At 52.1% G+C, this 18,638-nt stretch overlaps 2 protein-coding genes across 3 annotated transcripts in view; one reads left to right on the top strand and one right to left on the bottom strand.

Moving 5' to 3' along the window:
- PRADC1 (protease associated domain containing 1) overlaps positions 1-4,663 on the bottom strand; it is a 7,570-nt gene extending 2,907 nt beyond the window's left edge. Inside the window, exon 1 of one of the 2 annotated variants that reach the window (XM_045286685.1) lies at positions 4,503-4,663. In XM_045286685.1, the coding sequence (XP_045142620.1) occupies positions 4,503-4,533 (31 nt within the window). In that variant the 5' untranslated portion in view covers positions 4,534-4,663. Of the gene's footprint in view, positions 1-3,624; positions 3,734-4,502 lie in introns of those variants that run through there. The other variant, XM_045286683.1, reaches the window with a different exon arrangement.
- A 163-nt stretch (positions 4,664-4,826) lies between these two features.
- Positions 4,827-18,638, top strand: part of CCT7 (chaperonin containing TCP1 subunit 7) — a 19,620-nt gene continuing 5,808 nt past the window's right edge. The window contains exons 1-12 of the mRNA XM_013004846.2: positions 4,827-4,929; positions 10,328-10,481; positions 10,683-10,789; positions 11,385-11,510; positions 11,944-11,996; positions 12,497-12,668; positions 14,774-14,938; positions 15,401-15,589; positions 16,181-16,278; positions 16,904-17,036; positions 17,640-17,846; positions 18,469-18,636. Coding sequence (XP_012860300.1) covers positions 4,924-4,929; positions 10,328-10,481; positions 10,683-10,789; positions 11,385-11,510; positions 11,944-11,996; positions 12,497-12,668; positions 14,774-14,938; positions 15,401-15,589; positions 16,181-16,278; positions 16,904-17,036; positions 17,640-17,846; positions 18,469-18,636 — 1,578 coding nt within the window. The 5' untranslated portion in view covers positions 4,827-4,923. The remainder of the gene's footprint in view (positions 4,930-10,327; positions 10,482-10,682; positions 10,790-11,384; positions 11,511-11,943; positions 11,997-12,496; positions 12,669-14,773; positions 14,939-15,400; positions 15,590-16,180; positions 16,279-16,903; positions 17,037-17,639; positions 17,847-18,468; positions 18,637-18,638) is intronic.

Below are 18,638 nucleotides of genomic sequence, written 5' to 3'. Positions count from 1 at the left end.
ACTGTCTAAATCATTGCTACCAAGGAGTGGTCCATTGGCTGGGCACTTGGCCTTGTGCCCTGCAAGTGAGAACCATGGATTGACCCCTGATGCACTCTGGCAAGCCTCCCTGGATTCATGATAGCCTCCCTCCCCTTCCTTTCACCTCCCATTTCCTTGCCTTAATCCCTGCATCTGTTCTCTGGGTAAACTGAAGTTTGTGTAGACTTCAAAAGTGTGTGGGCGTTTTCTGTTTCAATCTTCTTTTCCATTAAGATTTTGAAGCCCCTTGTAGAATGAGCGTGTGTGTGTGTGTGTGTGTGTGTGCGCACCTGAGTGTAAATGAGCAACTCGAGGGTTCCAGCTCGTACATGCTTGGCTACTCCAAACAAACAACCATGTTGAAACATGTCTTTGTGATCCGTGGAGGGCTACAGGTACATTCCACAGTAGTATACTGTTTGTCATATGAGGGCTGCTCCCTAAAGATCCTTCAAACTAACTGCAGTTTCCAAGGGGCTCTGCTGGGCCGGTTGCATTCAAGGCAACTCTGAAGCCTATAGCTCTTGATTCTGATAGGTTTTTCTCAAAAGTCACAGGTGATCGCAGTGCTTATTCGGGAGAAGTTTTCAGAAACAGAAAACCTGGTTGGTGAGAAGAAACCCAGAACAATTTCACAGAGGAGTCCCCCCTCACCTGCTCTTGCTTTGCGGGTTGGAAGACTATCTTACGAGAATTTTCTTGGGAAACCTTACTCCATCCACTCTCTAGCCCTGATCCGTCTCTTTAGACATAATTTTCATTTCCCCAACTCAGAGAGCATATAAAAGGAAGACAGTTTAAATCCTTAAAGACTACTGCCATTTTGATGTGGTCTAAATTGCAGAGTACAGAACCCTTCCAGAAAGGGTTAGAGAGATGGAAAGAACCCCTTCAGACATGGATAGACCTTGGTGGGGTTATGTTGAGAAGCAACAGCTTCATAATTTGATGTTTTTGTTTAATAAAGGTTTAAGATCCAACCTTACATCTGGACGGGTCCTAAGAGATGGTTGTGTAATTAAAGGGACGAAATTACGAGAGTTGACACACCCTTTCCTCCACCTCCCCCTTCTCCCTTGTCCCCCGGAACCGTCCGTCCCTTTGTTTTCTTCTCCGAATTGTTGATTCCCCCCTATCTTACCTAGATAGACATGCAGAGACATTAATAAGCATAAAAACCAGGCAAAGCCAAACAAAACAACAAAGGAAGCCAAAACCAACAGCCAAAAAGAAGAGAGCCAATGACAAAAAAGGAAAAGCCTATAAATAGTTCTAGGTCTGTTTTGACCTTTAGGAGTGTTTTCTGGTGGAGTCTGATGGGGTGCCACACTCTGTCCCCAAAGTCTTATTTCTTGTATTTCCCCGGGGACTTCATTGCTTTGCTCCCCTTGCTGCTCTGTGAATGCCCTTAATGTTTCGCCCCAGTGTCTGGTCAGATCAGGCACAATTCCTGCACTGTGGCTCCAGTTTCAACCAACCCAGGGACAAGGGAATAACAAGTGAGCTAAAATCGATGGAGAGAAGGGTGTGCCTAGTGGGGCTTAATCAAGGGCAATGTAACAGGAATTGCTGAAACCCAAATGAAGGCTGAACATGATAGTGGGACAAGAGGAAAGTAAAAGGAAATAGAGGAAAGAACTAGGGAGCAAAGGATGTTATAGAGATTTAAATACAGGCATGTATATATGTAAGTATAATGCTAGGGAAATAGATCTATGTACTTAAATTTATATGTTAAATATTAAAGGTAGCAGAAGGGCATTGGGCCTCAACTCCCAAGTACTCCCTCAACACAAGAACTTTGTTATAATCTGGCATTTTGTGATGCTCACCTTCCCAACATGATCACTGAAGACAAGAATTGGTGCATAAGCAAATGTAAAGAAAGCTGATGGTGCTCAGCTATCAAAAGATATAGCATCTGGGGTTAAAAGCTTAAAGATAAATGGCCATCTTATCTGAGAAGCAACGAAGCCCACATGGAAGAAGCACACCAGCCTGTGTGATCATGAGGTGTCGATGGGATCAGGTATCAGACATCTAAGACCTAGAACAAAATCATACCAATGTGAGTGTGTGTGTGTGTGTGGGGGGGGGATGTGGAGACCCAAAGTCCATCTGTGACCCTTCTGTAAGTGTAAGAGTCACAAGGAAGACAATCCAGTCAGGGTGTAGCATAGGACCGATTAAACATACAGCTTTTCTCTAGTTCCTTAATGCTTCCTCCCCCCACTGTTATGACTTCAATTCTATCTTACAAATCTGACTAGACCGAAACATGTACAGCTATAGGTAAGAGCCTGCAACACAGGGAACCCAGGATAGATAAACTCCTCAGGACCATCAATGAGAATAGAGATACCAGGAGGGGAAGGGGAAGGTGGGGAGAGAAAGGTGGAGTGAATCACAAGGATCGACATAGAACCTCCTCCCAGGGGGATGAACAACAGAAAAGTGGGTGAAGGGAGACAGCGGACAATATAAGATAAGAAAATAATTTCTAATTTGTCAAGGGTTCATGAAGGAGGGAGAGGAAAATGAGCTGATATCAAGGGCTCAAGTAGAAAGAAAATGCTTTGAAAATGATGGCAACATCTGTACAAATGTGCTTGACACAATGGATGAATGTATGGATTGTGATAAGAGCTGTAAGAGCCCCCAGTAGAATGATTTAATGTTAAAAATTATGAGACAAAAGTTTTGGGGTGCTCACCTCTGCCATGGCTTCAGGAACCAGGCCCGAGCAGAAAGCGATTGTATTCTCACACCACTTTAAATACTCTTGGGACATGCAAGCCCCTCTAACTGTAGGTAACCACATCCTTAACAAAATGATCTATACCCTAACCCTGAAGGTCCCCGAGCTCACTGGGGGAGTAACCTAACACCAGTGCTGGAGGCAGGTAAGGGGGAGTGACTCCCTTGAGCAGGGAGAGCAATTGCAACCTGTCCTCTCCTATTGATAAAGCTGCCAGCCAGATAGCAAGTAGCCACGTGCTTGTGAGAGGTAACTTTAAGGCAGCACTATTATGGGAGGATATTTTGGGGATTCATTTTGGTTATGAGAATGTGGTTGGGACTCAGCTCTAACAAGTGTGAAAGGCCTCCCTCCACCCAGAATCCTGGCCTCCTGGTTTCTTAAATATGAGAATAAAGATTTTGTCTGCATACAGTCTCTCTGTTCTTCTGTTTACCGAATACCGTTTCTATTATTTGTGTAGCAATACTTTTTACTTACTCTCATATACATATATGTGTTTACCTACATGTAAGCAGACATGTGACTGTGTAGGTGCAAATTGTATGTGTGTGTGTGTGTGTGTGTGTGTGTGTGTATCCAGCTTGTATTTTCCAGTTGTCCTGGTAGGTACTAGTGTTGGGCAATGGGTCCTGCTTCAACGTAGGGGCCAAAGGACTCGAGCCCGCCTCAGGCTGTGCCCAGCACCTATCCTTGGGGACTTGAACCTGCCCACCCCAGCCATCTGTCCCTGCACCTGTCCTGCCCCGAACTCGCGGGGTCCCCAAGGTGACCCGTGGCCCCCGGCCCGAGACGCGCGCAAGCTGAACGGCCTGCCCCGCCGCACAGTCCCGCCCGTTGCTCACCGTGGGACGCGACGCACGCGGGGAACCAGAGCACGAGACACCACCAGCCCGCGGCCCCACGGACCATTTCCAGGGCCCGGCCCAGCTCTTCGTTTTCTCCCAGCGCCCAGCCGCGGGTCCCCCTCCCGACTTCAGGCTGACAGATGCTCCGGCCGCCCGCCCGCCCACAGACCCGCTCCCGGCGCTCGTTGGCTGACGGAAATGAGACCCACGGCCGATTGGCTCTGACGCCTGCTCATATAAACATACTTTGCGCCGTAGCCCACTTCCTACTGGCCAAGAGAAGTGGGGCTGAGGTCTGATTGGCTAAAACTCTGACCAGCAAAAGCCCGCCTTCACTTCAGCCCCGCCCTTGAATTTCTCAGTTTTGATTGGAGCTTTCCTGGCTTCTCCGACTGGTGGGCGGGCCTGGCGGACAGGGAGGGCGTGGGCACCCTGCGGGACTCGTTTCGGCCTCTCGAAAGTCCTGCCTGAGAGCATCGGGGACGTGGGCCAGACCCTCTCCCAGCAGCTTCACACACCTACCCTTTCTTTGCACTCTCCCAGGCGCGAGTATGCCGCTTTGCTTTCCTCCAGCCCGCCCCGCCTCCCCGGAAAGGCACCGGTCTAACGCCCAAGCGGGCCTCCGCTCTTGGTTCGGGGTTCAAGACCCGCTCTCCTCTGTAGATGCTGGGAACGCGGCCCGAATTCGCCCCAGCCGCGAGGCTCTGGCCAGAAAACGGGTCTTGGGGCCAAGTTCCCACTCCGCTTCGCTATCACTGTGTGCACCAGTGAATGAGGAACCATTTCCTGACATCTCTGAAATGTATAAGACTGGGATAATAACCGTACCAAAGCAATAGGGTGATGAGGGGAGATCATTCCCTTAAAGTGCTTACTTAGCATACAGGTCCATCCCACCGTTAGCATTCAAGAAATGCATGCGCTTTTTGGCGTTCCTTGGTCTGGCGTCCAGTGGGGAATAGGGTGGAAACAGGATTAGAAGATGACGCGGTGGGAATACGGATGTTCCAAGAGGAAAAAAAAATCACACGACCAGAATCCAGTGATGGTTCGACAGCACTTCTCCTTGCGGGAACCAGAGCACCCCCGGAGGCCCAGCCTCTGGCCCTTCTACCTCTGCCGACTCGGTGGTACTGAACCATAGAGTGCCGGAAGTGACCTGTCCGTTTCCTCCTAGCATAACGGCCGGGCAAAGCTTCTGGGGATTTCTCCGGCGCGGGGCATTGTGGGATTGCTGGAGGACCGGGACCTAGAGAAGAGAGGAGGAAGAGCGGTGCACTAGATAAGCTATACAAAATGATGGTGAGTCGCATCTCGCGTATCCGTCGCCATCCAGGTCTTGGCTGGCACTGCTTAACTGGGACCCATCCCATAGGGCCCTCCCTGCCTCCTACTTCGTCTCCACCCCGACCCTAGCCTGTGGGCGACCCCGGCCCATCGAGGCCTGGCTCGCTCAGCGCACGGAGCAGGGACCGTTGGCGAGGATGTCGTGGGGCTCTAGGGAAGGGTCCGGCCGGGCAGGCTGAGGACTACAAGTCCCAAGGTGCTTCGGGGTCGCTGGCCCATATCGGAGACCCCGATTTTGGGGTACCCCCAACGGGGGCCTACGTGGAAGGAGTGCGGGTTGGGCGTACTTAATGCGGTCGGCGGCATGACTAGGAGGCGGCCGCCCCTGAGGCTACCGGGTGTAATGACGCTGTGCGCTTCCGAGAACGAGTAGAGGCAGCACGGGGACCTTAGTGGCTGAGCCCAGGGCTTCTCTCTGGGGCCAGTTACTGACCCCAGCCTACCTGGGGCGGCTTAAGTGGAAACCGATGCATCCGCTCGTATTTTCATTCATTTACGCATTCGTCCATTTATCAAGTGAATGCATCTTTAATGGCTTCTGAATGTACCGGGCTCAGCTCGGCGCGGCGAGCTGCAGCCCCTCAGCCAAAGTGGGACACCGCGGAAAGACCCGGGCCCAGACCCCTGCCCTATCTGCATCTCCTGTTGTGACCCGTACTTTTCTAGTTGGCCCTTAGCCCGGAGTAGGTTCTTAGAATCTGGAGCTAGTGAGTCCTGGAGCTTCCCTCTCCCACTCCCACCCCGCCCCAATTCTCTCCACCTGGCAGCTGCAGGTACCGTCCATGGTGTCAAACTTGGGTAGTGTCTACTGAGGTGCTGTTTGAGCAGGGTCAGCACCTAAGAAGGCATTTGCTGGCAACATTCAGAGAACCTGGCAGTTCACGCATCCTTTTGGATCTTTCCGACGAAGTGCCCTCTGTACTTTGCCGACAGGTTTCCGCTGCCACATGCCCTATGCATACAGGGTTGTGTGCCCAAGATGGGAGGAATCTAGAGTTTTATCTGCAACCCGTTTCCCGATTTGAGCCTCCAATGCCCTCCCCCACAATTACCACTATCCCTTCGCTCTCTGGACAGAGGCTGCATGGTGTAATAGTTGGGAGGGTTTTCGAACCATATTGAATGCCTCGGTTTTCATAACTCAGTTTTTCCACTTACCAGCCGTGTGACATTAAGCATATTGCTTAATTTCTGGTCCTTGGTCAGCTAGAAGGTAAAGTAATTAATAATATGCATTGTTAATAGGATTACATGAACGAATTTACATATATAAAGTGCTTAGAGCCAGGTCTAGCTTCTAGTAAGCACTCAGCAAACTTTTTTTTTTTTTGAACTGAGCAGTTGCTTGCTTCTGCCCTGCTTTCCATCCAGCTGCTAAGGCTGCCAGGAATCCTGTCACTATCACATTGGTCTAGGACCGTGGTTCTCAACCTTCCTAATGCCAAGACCCTTTCATACACTTCCTCATGTTGTGGTGGCCCCCCCAACCATAAAATTATTTTCATTGCTACTTCATAACTGTGATTTTGCTAGTTATAAATTGGGCGACCCCTGTGAAACAGGTCATTCGACCCCCAAAGGGGTCGCAACCCACAGGTTGAGAACCAGTGGTTTAGAATATTTTAGAGGCCTTAGAATAGTAAGAGGGTTCCACAAAACTAAAGTCCTGTGAGTGCTGTACAGCTTATACAGGATGTCACTCCCTTGCCTTTGTGGGGATTAGCACAGGGCGGCCTATAAACACGTTTCATACACCATCAAGTGTAATGAAGGTCCTCAAGGAAGATAAGGAGGAAGGTCAGTAAGCTACAATTCCTGAGCCTTTCATGAAACCCTAGGCATATTGCTGGATTCTGCTGTTCCTTTACTGGAGAAGTCAAAGTGAAGGAGGCTAGGTGGTAGCGTAAGGACAGACGCTGGGCGTTTCAGAACAGTCCTGAGCCCGGGGAATGCATAGAGAGGACCGACCGATCCAGCTTGGTGCCGCTTGACTTTTTCAGGTCCTGCTTCTCCACGGGGTCGCTCCCCTGCCATTTTGTTGTTGTTGATGCTGGCCAGTTGGTTCCAACTCTCAACAACCCTGTTACAACAGAACAAAATGCAACCCAGGCCTGGGCCGCCCTCAGGTTCTACGAATCGAATCGTAAAGCCCTTGGCTGCTTCCCCGCCCTTGTGTCACCCTAAGAATTTAGCATTAACCATGCTCTCAGCTCTTCACAGAAATAAGCCAGTACTTTTATGTCCCTGAACTTGCAGTTTTAGTATGTGATATTAGTTGTTGGCCCTGGCTCCTGCTGATGACCTTGTGCGCGATGGTTTTAACTGCTCGTTATGATCCATACGGGGGAAAGGTGGGGCTTTCTACTCCGGTGAAGAGTTGCAGTCTCGGAAACTCACAGGGGTGGTTCCTATAGGGTCTCTATGAGTCGGCATCGACTTGATGGTGGTGAAGTTTTTTAGCGTGGTTATGATCCACAGCATTTCTCTTGTTGATTTTCGGAAGCAGATTGCCAGGCCTTTCTTCCTAGTTTTCCTTGATCCGGAAGTTCTGCTGAAACCTGTTTGTCATCATGGTAAGTCTCCACTGACAAATTGGTGGTAGCTGCACATGAGGTGCATCGTCGCGAATTTAACCTGGACAACAATTGTATCTATCACTGAACTACACTACACACACACCCTCTAATACATATCACAGTTGAAATGTTACCACCCCAAACTGCTGAATGCTGCTCCATGGATGGCCAAAGCCAGCCATTCTAGAAGTGGTGGATACTATCGTTTACCTTTGGGGGCCCTCTTTTGTTACGATAGATGGATGCGAAGCTAAGTGAAGGGAGTCACAGCATCGCCTGGTTGGGTTCTCGGGCTCGCCACTGAAGGAGAAACTCCTTGGGAAACCTGGGGCTCTAGGGAATTGCTGGTCTTGGTGTTAGGAAAGTGGCTCTGGTGGAAACCGGACTACCATTTCAAATGGAGGCCCTGAGTGGGACAAACAGTTGAGATGACTAGCTGAAAGGTTCAGGGTTCGAGCCTACCCTGAGGCCCCGGAGAAGACAGGGCTTTCGAAAAGCCCCAGCCTAGAATACCCCAGGGAGCAGCTGCACCCTGCACACTCAGATGGGCTCTCCAGGGGTTGAGATGGGCTCAGCAGCAGCTTTAAGGTGGGGTGAAGCAGAGCCGAGAAAAGCTGGGGAGAAGCCAGCTGCTGGGGTGAGTGGGGGCAAGATCCCATTGGGGGTGGTAAGGAGGGATTGAGTCTCACGTTGGTTTCTTATTTAAAGTGTGATCATCTATCCAGGCCAGTGCTGACCTCACCCGAGAAGACTGGAGGCGCCGTAAGGAATGGTTTACCAGGCCTGGGAGACAGTGGAGTTGGTTCATGACAGGAGGTGTCGAGCACTGGGCCAGCTTAGGGGCAAGAAAGAATGCTGGCATAGGCACAGGGCTCTTCTTGCCACCACAAGTGGACACTCCAAAGGAAAGTGTCCAAAGTGCTATGCCTGGCCCCAGGTTTAAGGGGGTCGCCTGACAGGCATTCTTTTTAGAAATCTTTAATGGGCAACATATGGTGTATTCATTAGGAAAAAATTGAAGCAAAACAAAAACAAGTAGTACAGTGACCCAGGCCTCAGACCTAGCTAACCACTTCCCATGAGCCACGACTCTGATGACCAAAGGAGCTGGGGGTCCAGGCCTGGTGACCAGCCCTTATCGGCCTATTCAATATGGGTGCTCCCCACCTGCAGGCAACACCCTGTCTGCTACCATCAGCCCCTTCCAGAGCCCACCTGCCCCATCCAGCGACACTGCCCCATGTGGGGATACCCTGCTCAGGGATGGGCTGGCAGGCCTACTTCCAGCCTTCCTGGTCATGTGGTCCCAGGGCTGCGAGTGAGCCCCTTGGGTGACTGAAGCGAAGGGCATGGGAGGGAGGGCCTTGGTCTTGCTCTGCTGGTGTAGCAAGTGGGCAGCTGCCCACCATCACCTTAGGCTCCTGAATCAGCAGATTAAGCATTTCATAAGTTGCATTTTAAGTACATGTGTTATTAAACTTGTAAAATAAGAAGTGGTAGTAGTCCAGAGTGCCCACCCCTCCTTGTCCCCAGTCTCTTACTCTAGAGCACGTGGGCATCCTTCTAGTAAAAAAAGGTGTTTCGTGTATTCTACCTTGTCTCACTTTCCTCCTAAGCTCTCTTTGCTTGTGTTAGTTGTTTTTAAATACAGACCAGGCTCTGTCATTCCTCTGCTTAAAGTCTTTCCGGACTTTTCTTCATGGTAGAAATCAATCTAAACTCTTCCCTGACCTACCCTCTGTGAGCTGCTTGTCAACTGGGTCCCCTCCAGCGGTGCTGGCTGAATGAACCACTGAGCCTTTGAACCACTGTGGAGCCAACCAGCCCTGTGGGTTGCTGGCCATGGCTCCTGGCGTGCTCATTTTTAGGTTAGGAGCCCTGGGGATGTGGTGGATTTACTTGTTGGCCTGCCATCAAGGTCGTTGGAAACACTAGCCACTCAGCAGGACAAAGATGGGGCGGCTGTTCTCTGCCCTGTAGGGCCTTGAGGCAGGGAGTTACTAGGTTGAAGCAGCCCTGTGGGCCCTGCCCAGCCCCGGGAAGTACCCCTCGGAGTAGGCGAGGACCGCAGCTTTCAACATGATTTGGAGTACTGCAAAGACAGAATCAGTCTACTGACAACACAGAATTACCAGAAATTTAAAAATAATATTTACCCTACTATGTTCTGGTTCACACATATAAAAATTTGTTGGGAGCTCTGATTGGAAAGAGCACCTGGCTTGTCTCTGAAAACTTGAGCGTGGTGTGAAGAATGGTCACGGGAGCAACGCTCTCGGAGCACGGCCCCCGCAGCCAGCAGCCCTTCCCTATCTTCCCAGGGTCTCTGAGGCAGATGTGCAGATTAAGCCCTCCCAGGGCTAGCACCCAGGCTCCTTAGTTTACCTGGGCACTGGGGAGCAGGGGACATCATACGTTGTTCTCTTAGTCTCAATCAGGGCTGCTCCCCTGTGAACCCTTTTCACTCGAGAACTTTGCAAGACAGGCAAGTGCTCCTTTGGTTTCGATTGGTTTTTTGGCTGATATATGCTCACACCTTTGGCTGTTGCCAAGTTTTCCAGGACCTCCACATTCAGTTAGGAGACATCGGTCGATCAGTGCTTCTCAAACCATTTCCTTTCTGCCACAGCTGCAGGGGAGCTGTGGTCTGGGCAAGGTTGCGGTTGGTTGGGAAATGAATATGGTGGAGCATGGGGAGTGTGTTTTTTCAAAGAACCTCAATGAATTCTGTTAAACTCGAGCCCGTTAAAAGGCACTGGTTATTTCTCCTCCTCCAGCCCACCCCAGTTATCCTGTTGAAAGAGGGGACAGACAGCTCCCAGGGCATCCCCCAGCTCGTGAGTAACATCAGCGCCTGCCAGGTGATCGCCGAGGCTGTGCGGACCACCCTGGGCCCTCGGGGCATGGACAAGCTCATCGTGGATGGGCGAGGTGAGTGACGGAGCCACCTGCGGGGAGGTTGGTGGTCTCCTTTGTCGGTGTGCCACCCCTGAAGTGTTTGCTTCCAACATTTTCCTGGTTACAATGGTACACTTTTGGGGAAGCGTTGGACTGCGAACCTCAAGGTCCAACTGGAAGGCAGATCTTAAGAAAGGACTTTAAAATGTTGACTTGATGTTTGTATCTTTGAAGGCAAAGCAACAATTTCGAATGATGGAGCCACAATTCTGAAACTCCTTGATGTTGTCCATCCTGCAGCAAAGACTTTAGTAGACATTGCCAAGTCCCAAGACGCTGAGGTAGGAGGCGCAAGTGTATGTGTGCAGTGAAGGGTGGGGCACAGGCCCACTAGCTCCTTAGCTTTTCGCTCAAATGTTGCTCCTGTATAAAAGTATAACTGTACAAGGAATATGTGCTTGGAAAAATTCAGAAGGAATTCATGGTTCCTTCCCCTATTCATTAGCATACTCTACACTCGGTGAATAGCTCGCACTTCCTGCAGGGTCTCTCGTTGTGAGCATCCACTTCCTGCAGGGTCTCTCGTTGTGAGCATCGATAGCATGGGTGGTTTTGAACATCAAGAGTAACTTGTATGTCATAAACTAGCGCTCAGTTCATTTTCCTGTATGGTTTCCTCTCCTGAGACATTCTGGGTGTCCACATCAGTCCTGGATGGAGAGGAGCCGGGCCTTTGTAGGCCAGGACCATTAGACGAGGTGGATATCTGCCTTACAATCACCTTTCTCCCACGTGTTGTGAAGACCTGTTGGCCAAATAACCTTGACACCCATTAAAATGGGCTGTTCAAAGGGTAGCTTGCCCCCAGATGGAGTATTGGGGCAGGGGAGTCTTCCCTAACCATCAAGAGCATGTGCTTGCTGCCTTCACATCCAGGTTGGCGACGGCACCACCTCAGTGACCCTCCTGGCCGCGGAGTTTCTCAAGCAGGTGAAACCGTATGTGGAGGAAGGTTTGCACCCCCAGATCATCATCCGAGCTTTCCGCACCGCCACCCAATTGGTACGGGAGTTCTGGACCCAGCTTTCTGTTGTCCGCCATTCTGCCCTTTGTTCTGTGACCCAGAGCAAGTCACTGACTGCCTCTCTGTTTTAACTTTCCCCTCTCCTGTCACCTTTGCAGGGAGCAGACATTAAAGTGAGACCCTCCATTCTGACAGGCATAAAGTGCACTGGTCTTGATTCAGTTAGACTGGAGTCTGGGCTTACTCTCCTGTCACTGACCTGGTTTTGTTTTCACTCGAGTTTTATCCGCTGCTTACAGCCCCAGTCCTCGAAACGCAGATGCCTGTGCTTGTTCTAATTTGGGGGACTTTAAACTACAGGGCTTTATAGACTCCTGGGTGGGAGTCAACAGAGGGACTAGTACGAGACAGGGTCCTGCCTCTCTAGCCTCACCTTTAGCAGGAAAGACTCACCGGCTTCTGTTTTGGCAGGCAGTTAGCAAGATCAAAGAAATCGCCGTGACTGTGAAGAGAGAAGATAAAGTGTAAGTCTGCAGTGGGCTTTGTCAGAGCCTTGACTTCCTGTCGCCAAACTGCACGCAGAAGCTGGTTGTGACCACACCACTACGTGGGCCTGGGGCAGCTTGGCTCTTGCCCCAGGCTTTATAGCACAAAGAAGCTGTGGCAGTCATTCAAAGGTTGTCACATGTGAGGCCTTTGACCCACAGTGGCCATCTGCCTAGTAATCTGCCCTCAGAACCCAAACTCCCTGCCATCAAGTCCATCCTGGCTCTCAGCAACCCTGTGGACCCTGTGAGTCCGAGGCTAGCCCCAGCGTCAGAACGCCTGTCTCTGCCAGGCTTCATACTGCTGCCCTGCGGCGAGCAGCCCGACAGGGACCCCCTACGCCACGGGGCTCTGAAATCTGCCCTCAGATAGAAAGTAAAGTCGGGCAGGGTGGATTTTAGAGGTTGAAGGGAAGCGCCTCTGCATCAGGCAGAAGGGGGTTCCCCAGGCCTGATGCAAGCCCTGCCCTGTGTCCCAGAGAGCAGAGGAAGCTGCTGGAGAAGTGTGCCAAGACCGCGCTGAGCTCCAAGCTGATCTCCCAGCAGAAAGCCTTCTTCGCGAAGATGGTGGTTGATGCTGTGATGATGCTCGATGACTTGCTGCAGCTCAAGATGATTGGCATCAAGAAAGTACAAGGCGGAGCCCTGGAGGTAAGCTGGCTGCAGCTCCGGTGGGGAGGGGGCCACAGTAGGCTCTGAAGCCAAAAGTCAGTCTGTCCTACAGCCCTCCTACCCAGGTGCAGCCACTGCATCTGTTTGTGGGGCTAGCTTTCCAGATTCGCTTTGCCCGTCTGTAAACGTGTACATCATTGCGGTTTTTCATGCCATCCTTCTGGTTCTGTGTTGTTCAGCGGTGGCTGCCCTCGCCATTGTAGCCACTGCCCACCTATCGTCGTTGACAACTGGAAGCGCGATTAGTGTGACTGAGGAATGACTTTTAAAGGGAAAAAACTGTCACAGCTGCTCTATTGGACATTGCCACTGTAACTCCTCCGTTTTATGACAAGTCGCTCCTGTCTAGACCCTGCCCTGGAGATTGGGAAAGTGGTGCCTGCATGCTGTCTTTGTCCTTCTCAGGCTCCTCTTTTCCCCCTGCTGCCCCACAGGACCCCACTCCTCCCATGACCTCAGCCTGGGAAGAGGGCAGGGGGGGATTTGTTTGAACTAAGGTAGGCCAACCCCTTCGTTTTTGTTTGTTTCTTCCCAAAGTACATTCTCACTGCCCTTCCCTGCTTCCTCCTGCCTGGGCAAGCACATGTCAGACCTGGGGCCAGGGCCACGGAGCCGCTCGTGGTATAGACTTGAGCTCCATCTTCAGCTTTGCCCACTGGAGCCACTGGTTTCTTAAATACTTAAATACTTTCTACTGTGTGGCTCGTTGACCTTGTTCTCTGCACTCATTGCTTTAGTAACGGGTCTCCTTCTCCTAGGCCCCCTACTCCCAGGACCCTCTGAGAGGTTGGCATTCACCAAACTAGACATCAGAACACATCTGGGGAGAAAGCTGGGGCTTCAGCCCTCACTGGGTTTTCCTTAGACTTTCCCACATCCACAAAATCCATCCAGATGCTAAGATCCTGGTGATCAGAATTCAGTAACAGGTGGCAGTGGTTTTTGACTTATTCTCTGGATTCATGAGGGCCTCTTAGTCCATATCTTTAACCCTCACCTCCCCTGTGAGCCTCACATGCCTGTATTTCCTGCTACTGAACTCACCTTGTCCACTTGTCCCTGAACCTTCTCATTTTATGTAGCGCTTGTCACAAGTGGGTGTCTCCATCAGTTAGCGTCCCTGCGATCAGAAATCTAGAGTCATCTTGGCAGACTGTTTGAGACTTCTCACAGGTGCCAGCCCGTCCCCTCAGTTTCTCCACTTAGTGGGTTCCTAGACCCTCCAGGGCAGTGGTCTTCTTCCTCTAGCCTTTAGCCTTTATCCCACAGCCTCGTCTGCTGCCTGTTGCATGGTGATGTACCCCCCCGCCCAAGTTGCTCCCCTGTATGATACTGCTCTGTGGTTCCCTCTTGCCCACAAGATATGAGCGAACCTTACCAGAGCCTGTGACGCTGTATTCACCTGGCTCCTGCCCGCCCACCACCTCTCCTCCCTCCATGCTGCCTGCCCCATGGCAGCGATTCTAAGTCATCTCATTCTGTGATCCCACAATGCTACGTCTCACCTCTTGGGAGCCCCCCTTCCTTCGTGTGTTCTGCTTGACTGGGGGTGTCGGCTTGTCCATCGTGATGTAGCCCAGGCCTCCCTCTGCCCTCTTCAGGAGGCCTTGGGTCTGAATCCCACAAAGGGGAATTTGGGGGAGTATTGAGGTTCGATTCCAGATGAGCCTCCAGGCCATTGACCCCACTATTGTCTTTACATAGCTAGGGGATGACTTGGTCATCGAAAGGTCCCACGATTTGAAGTGAGTTCTCCGCCGGAAGTGCAGCATGCTGTCTGGGGTGTCTTGCTCTGGAGGTCAACACCCAGGAAGCTCTACTAGGGAATCAGGGGTTGAGGCCTGGAGAGCCAGGACAGCCCACACAGGCCGGTTCTGCGCTTAGTGTCTGCATACAGAATGAGTTTCCTTCCCATAGAGGAACAGCCCAAATGGGTCATTGACACCCTCCCCCCAGCTTTTATGGTAATGAAGCACCTGGTCACAGTAATGAGTGAATGGTCCCCTCTTTCAGGCTCACTCAGTGAAGGGTCCGTCCCTCGGTGCGAAGCTATCGAGCTTCTCTCTGTGCGTTTTCTCAAACAGGAGTCCCAGCTGGTCGCTGGAGTTGCATTCAAGAAGACATTCTCTTACGCTGGGTTTGAAATGCAACCCAAAAAGTACAGTAACCCCAAGATTGCCCTGCTGAACGTGGAGCTGGAACTGAAAGCCGAGAAGGACAACGCTGAGGTCCGAGTGCACACAGTGGAGGTAGGCCCGCCCGCCCGATCTCGCACCCTGTGGTGGGCCCACTTCTCACTCTGTCCTGCCTGCATCACCTGAGAAAAGGTGGATGGGGAAGGCATGCTTGAAATGTGCTGCTGTGGCCCAGGGCGGGCTGGGAAGGGCAGTTGTGAGAGCCTTTTCTAGCCAGCGGGGGCACTCAGGCTAGCATTCAGGTGCTCCTCAAATCCATGTCCCCAGCGTCACGGGCTGCAGTGTCTGGGGAGGCCCGTGCTCACCGTGCCACTCTAGCTCCTGGGGCCCCTCCCAGCCCGGAGCACATGCTCCTCTTAGGGTTTGGAGCTTCTCGGTGCTTCTGAAGTGATCTCAGGGCTTCTTTGCTGGCTTGGCCCAAAAAAGGGCTGTTCTGTTACCCTTGTTAATTCTCAGTGTGCTTGATTCACCTGCCATAGATGCTGGGCCCTCACCCGTCTCTGCGTCTCTGTGCAGGATTATCAGGCAATTGTTGATGCAGAGTGGGACATTCTCTATGACAAGCTGGAGAAGATCCATCGTTCTGGAGCCAAAGTCGTCTTGTCCAAACTCCCTATCGGGGATGTGGCCACCCAGTACTTTGCTGACCGGGACATGTTCTGTGCTGGCCGAGTGCCCGAAGAGGATCTGAAGAGAACAATGATGGTAACCAAGCTTACACAGGAGACTTCCGGGCTCTGAGGGTTGCCCCTTGCCTCTGGGGTGATAGAGACCACAGTCAGGTTGGCGTGTGACTCCAGCTCCTCCCCCTCCGCTCTTTGTTTTCCCTGTCTGTGGCATGCTAGCCACCTCCAGTGTGTGTGGTTGGTCTATTGGGAAGAAGACAGGTGCTAGGTCTGGTCATTGCAGGAGCCTGGCAGTCATGCTGGGGACAGCTGTTCAAGCCCAAGTACTGATGCTTCCAGCTTATCGAAGTCTTTTCTTTCCTTCTTGAGCCTTAAGCAGTCCTCCTGGCCCAAAGCCCTCCACTTTGCAGGAGGCAGCAATCAAGTGCCAGGGGCCCATTTCCGTTTGACTAGGCTGGCCTGCCCTACATTGCTTTGTCGTTTTCTTTTGTTTCCTGTTCTTGGGGGCGGGGGGTGGTGGTTAAGGAGGATCACCTGAGGCTGAAGGGAGAGAGCACAGCACCCTGCAGAGGGCATGGGAGCGGCCTTTCAGGCTAGGACATGGGGAGCGCACTCTGGCCCTGCTGGAAGGCCTCACTGCTGGGGGCTTTGCTCGTCTTGTGCTGCTCAGGCCTGCGGAGGCTCCATCCAGACCAGTGTGAACGCTCTGTCTGCAGAAGTGCTGGGCAGCTGCCAGGTCTTCGAGGAGACCCAGATTGGAGGCGAGAGGTGAGCCAGGGTCTGGGGTACCTGGTGGCTCAGGTTTCCTGCACCCTCCCTGTAGAACCTGAGGCTGGCTTCTGCCACATTGTGGGGGTGTCATACAGCATGCACTGCTCTTTGGGGTGCTGGTGGAGGGCAGGCACCAAGAAAGAACACGCGTTTCAGGAAGAAAAAAACAGGTTAGTTGGGTCTCTAATCAGACTACACAATCTTTTTATTCCCCCATTCAGAAATTTAAGATTATTTTTCTTCTTAAAAAGAAGCTCCTCCCCCTAAGGGTGGTGCATGGTGAAAGAAGACTGTACTTACACGGGGTGGCGACAGAGACTATCTTGTCACTCTTCAGCCTGCTGAGCTGTGTGGGATGGAGAAGTAAAGTCACATTTCCATGACAACTAACTGCCTCCCCCCAAAAAAAAAAAAGATTTCGAGTAGTGGTTGAGTCAGGCCTGGTTTCCATAATTTATGTCTCTGTGATACAAACCCAGACTCCCCACTAAACCATCTGTACAGGGGGATTGGGGGCCCAAGTGAGGTGCAGCTGCTCAGCGGAGGAAGGCTTGGCGGTGGGATCAGCCCAGCAGGCTGATGACGTAGAGTTCACGTGTGGGTTTGACCCTGGTGGCTGTAGGTACAATTTCTTCACGGGCTGCCCGAAGGCCAAGACCTGCACGATCATCCTCCGCGGCGGTGCTGAGCAGTTTATGGAGGAGACAGAGCGGTCCCTGCATGACGCCATCATGATTGTCAGGCGCGCCATCAAGGTACTAGGCTTGTGGCATCAAATGTGACTGTGTGACTCTGCTCTGACACAGAGTCCATGTGGTGGCTCCTGCCTGTGTGACCTACCTGTCATCCCTGCGTCCTGCTTCTCCCGAGAACCTCGCTCTGAGAAGCAGCGTGCTACCCTGCCCATAGGGTGGGGTGGGGTTGGCTGTGCACAGACTGGCACTTATAGGCCAGCCAAGCCCCAGGACTGTGAAGATGGTCTGAAAGCCATTGAGTTGACTGGGCTGAGATGGGGATATGCTGGGAACCCTGGTGGAGTAGTGGTTACATGTTGGGCGGCAAGGTCACTTTGAAACGACCAGTTGCTCTTTGGGAAAAAGGCAAGGCTCTCTACTCCTGTAAAGAACGAGTCTCAGAAGCCTCCAGGGCAGTTCTACTCTGTCCTATAGGGTCGTTGTGAGTCAGAATGGATTTAATGCCTTGAACTTGGGACAGTGCTGGTGAGCAGGGACCTTGTCTGAGTTCCCTGGGGTCAGAATTGGGAACAGAATGAAGAACCAGCCTCTTTCTGGGCTAGTTCAGCGTGAGTACGGCCAGGCCTTGACCTGGGGCATTAAAGGTGGGTCTGGTCTCTGCAGAACGATTCTGTGGTGGCTGGCGGTGGGGCCATTGAGATGGAGCTCTCCAAGTACCTTCGGGATTACTCCAGGACCATCCCCGGGAAGCAGCAGCTGCTGATCGGGGCCTATGCCAAGGCCTTGGAGATCATCCCACGCCAGCTGTGCGACAACGCGGGCTTCGATGCCACAAACATCCTCAACAAGCTGCGCGCGCGGCATGCCCAGGTGGGTCCTTCCTCTTTAAGGCCTGGGGCTGGGTCCCAGTGCGCGCTCTGCTATCCAAGACGGAGTGTGCTCAGCCCCAGTGACAGAGCCGGAACTGAACCCAGAACCTACGTTCAGTGCCTCTGAGGGCCAGGGCTGTCCTGATACGGTACGCCATTGAGTGGTTAGTTGGTTAGCACTGCCATGTTCCGACATGTGAGGAGGGTTTTAAGCAAGTCACTGTAGTGCTGTGTTTCAGTGTCTTGTCTACAAAATGGGGGCTAGAGTATGGTTATGGTCCAGGTACGGATTGGAAAGTACTTTGAAAAGGTGACGGTGTTTTCTCCTGAGAACCATGATGAGAGTAGCAGAGGTAGTCTGAGGTGTCGCTTCCCCAAATACAACCACCTGCCTGGAAGAGGCCCCAGGGTGCCTGTGTGATTGGTGTGAGTGGGCTCAGGGGCACAGGCAGGGTGGGGCGGGGCTGGACTGGATCTGCAGGTTCCTACTGTGGTGCCCCGCAGGAAGTCAGGCTCGGGTGGCACTGTTAGGGGCTGAGCATTCCTAACATGTCCAGGAAAGCAAGATGAACTCTGGGCGCAGTTCATTTGACCTGTCTTCTGATTGCTTCCTCCTCTTTCAGGGAGGCATGTGGTACGGGGTGGACATCAACAACGAGGACATTGCTGACAACTTCGAGGCCTTCGTGTGGGAGCCAGCGATGGTGCGCGTCAATGCCCTGACGGCAGCCTCAGAGGCCGCGTGCCTCATCGTGTCTGTAGATGAAACCATCAAGAACCCTCGCTCCACTGT

This window comes from Echinops telfairi, unplaced genomic scaffold, assembly GCF_000313985.2.
Source record: "Echinops telfairi isolate 266 unplaced genomic scaffold, ASM31398v2 ScPeMD7_9;HRSCAF=40, whole genome shotgun sequence".
In the NCBI taxonomy this organism is placed as follows: domain Eukaryota; kingdom Metazoa; phylum Chordata; class Mammalia; order Afrosoricida; family Tenrecidae; genus Echinops; species Echinops telfairi.
Note: the sequence above shows the minus strand (reverse complement) of the source record. Positions and strands in the feature narration are given on the sequence as shown.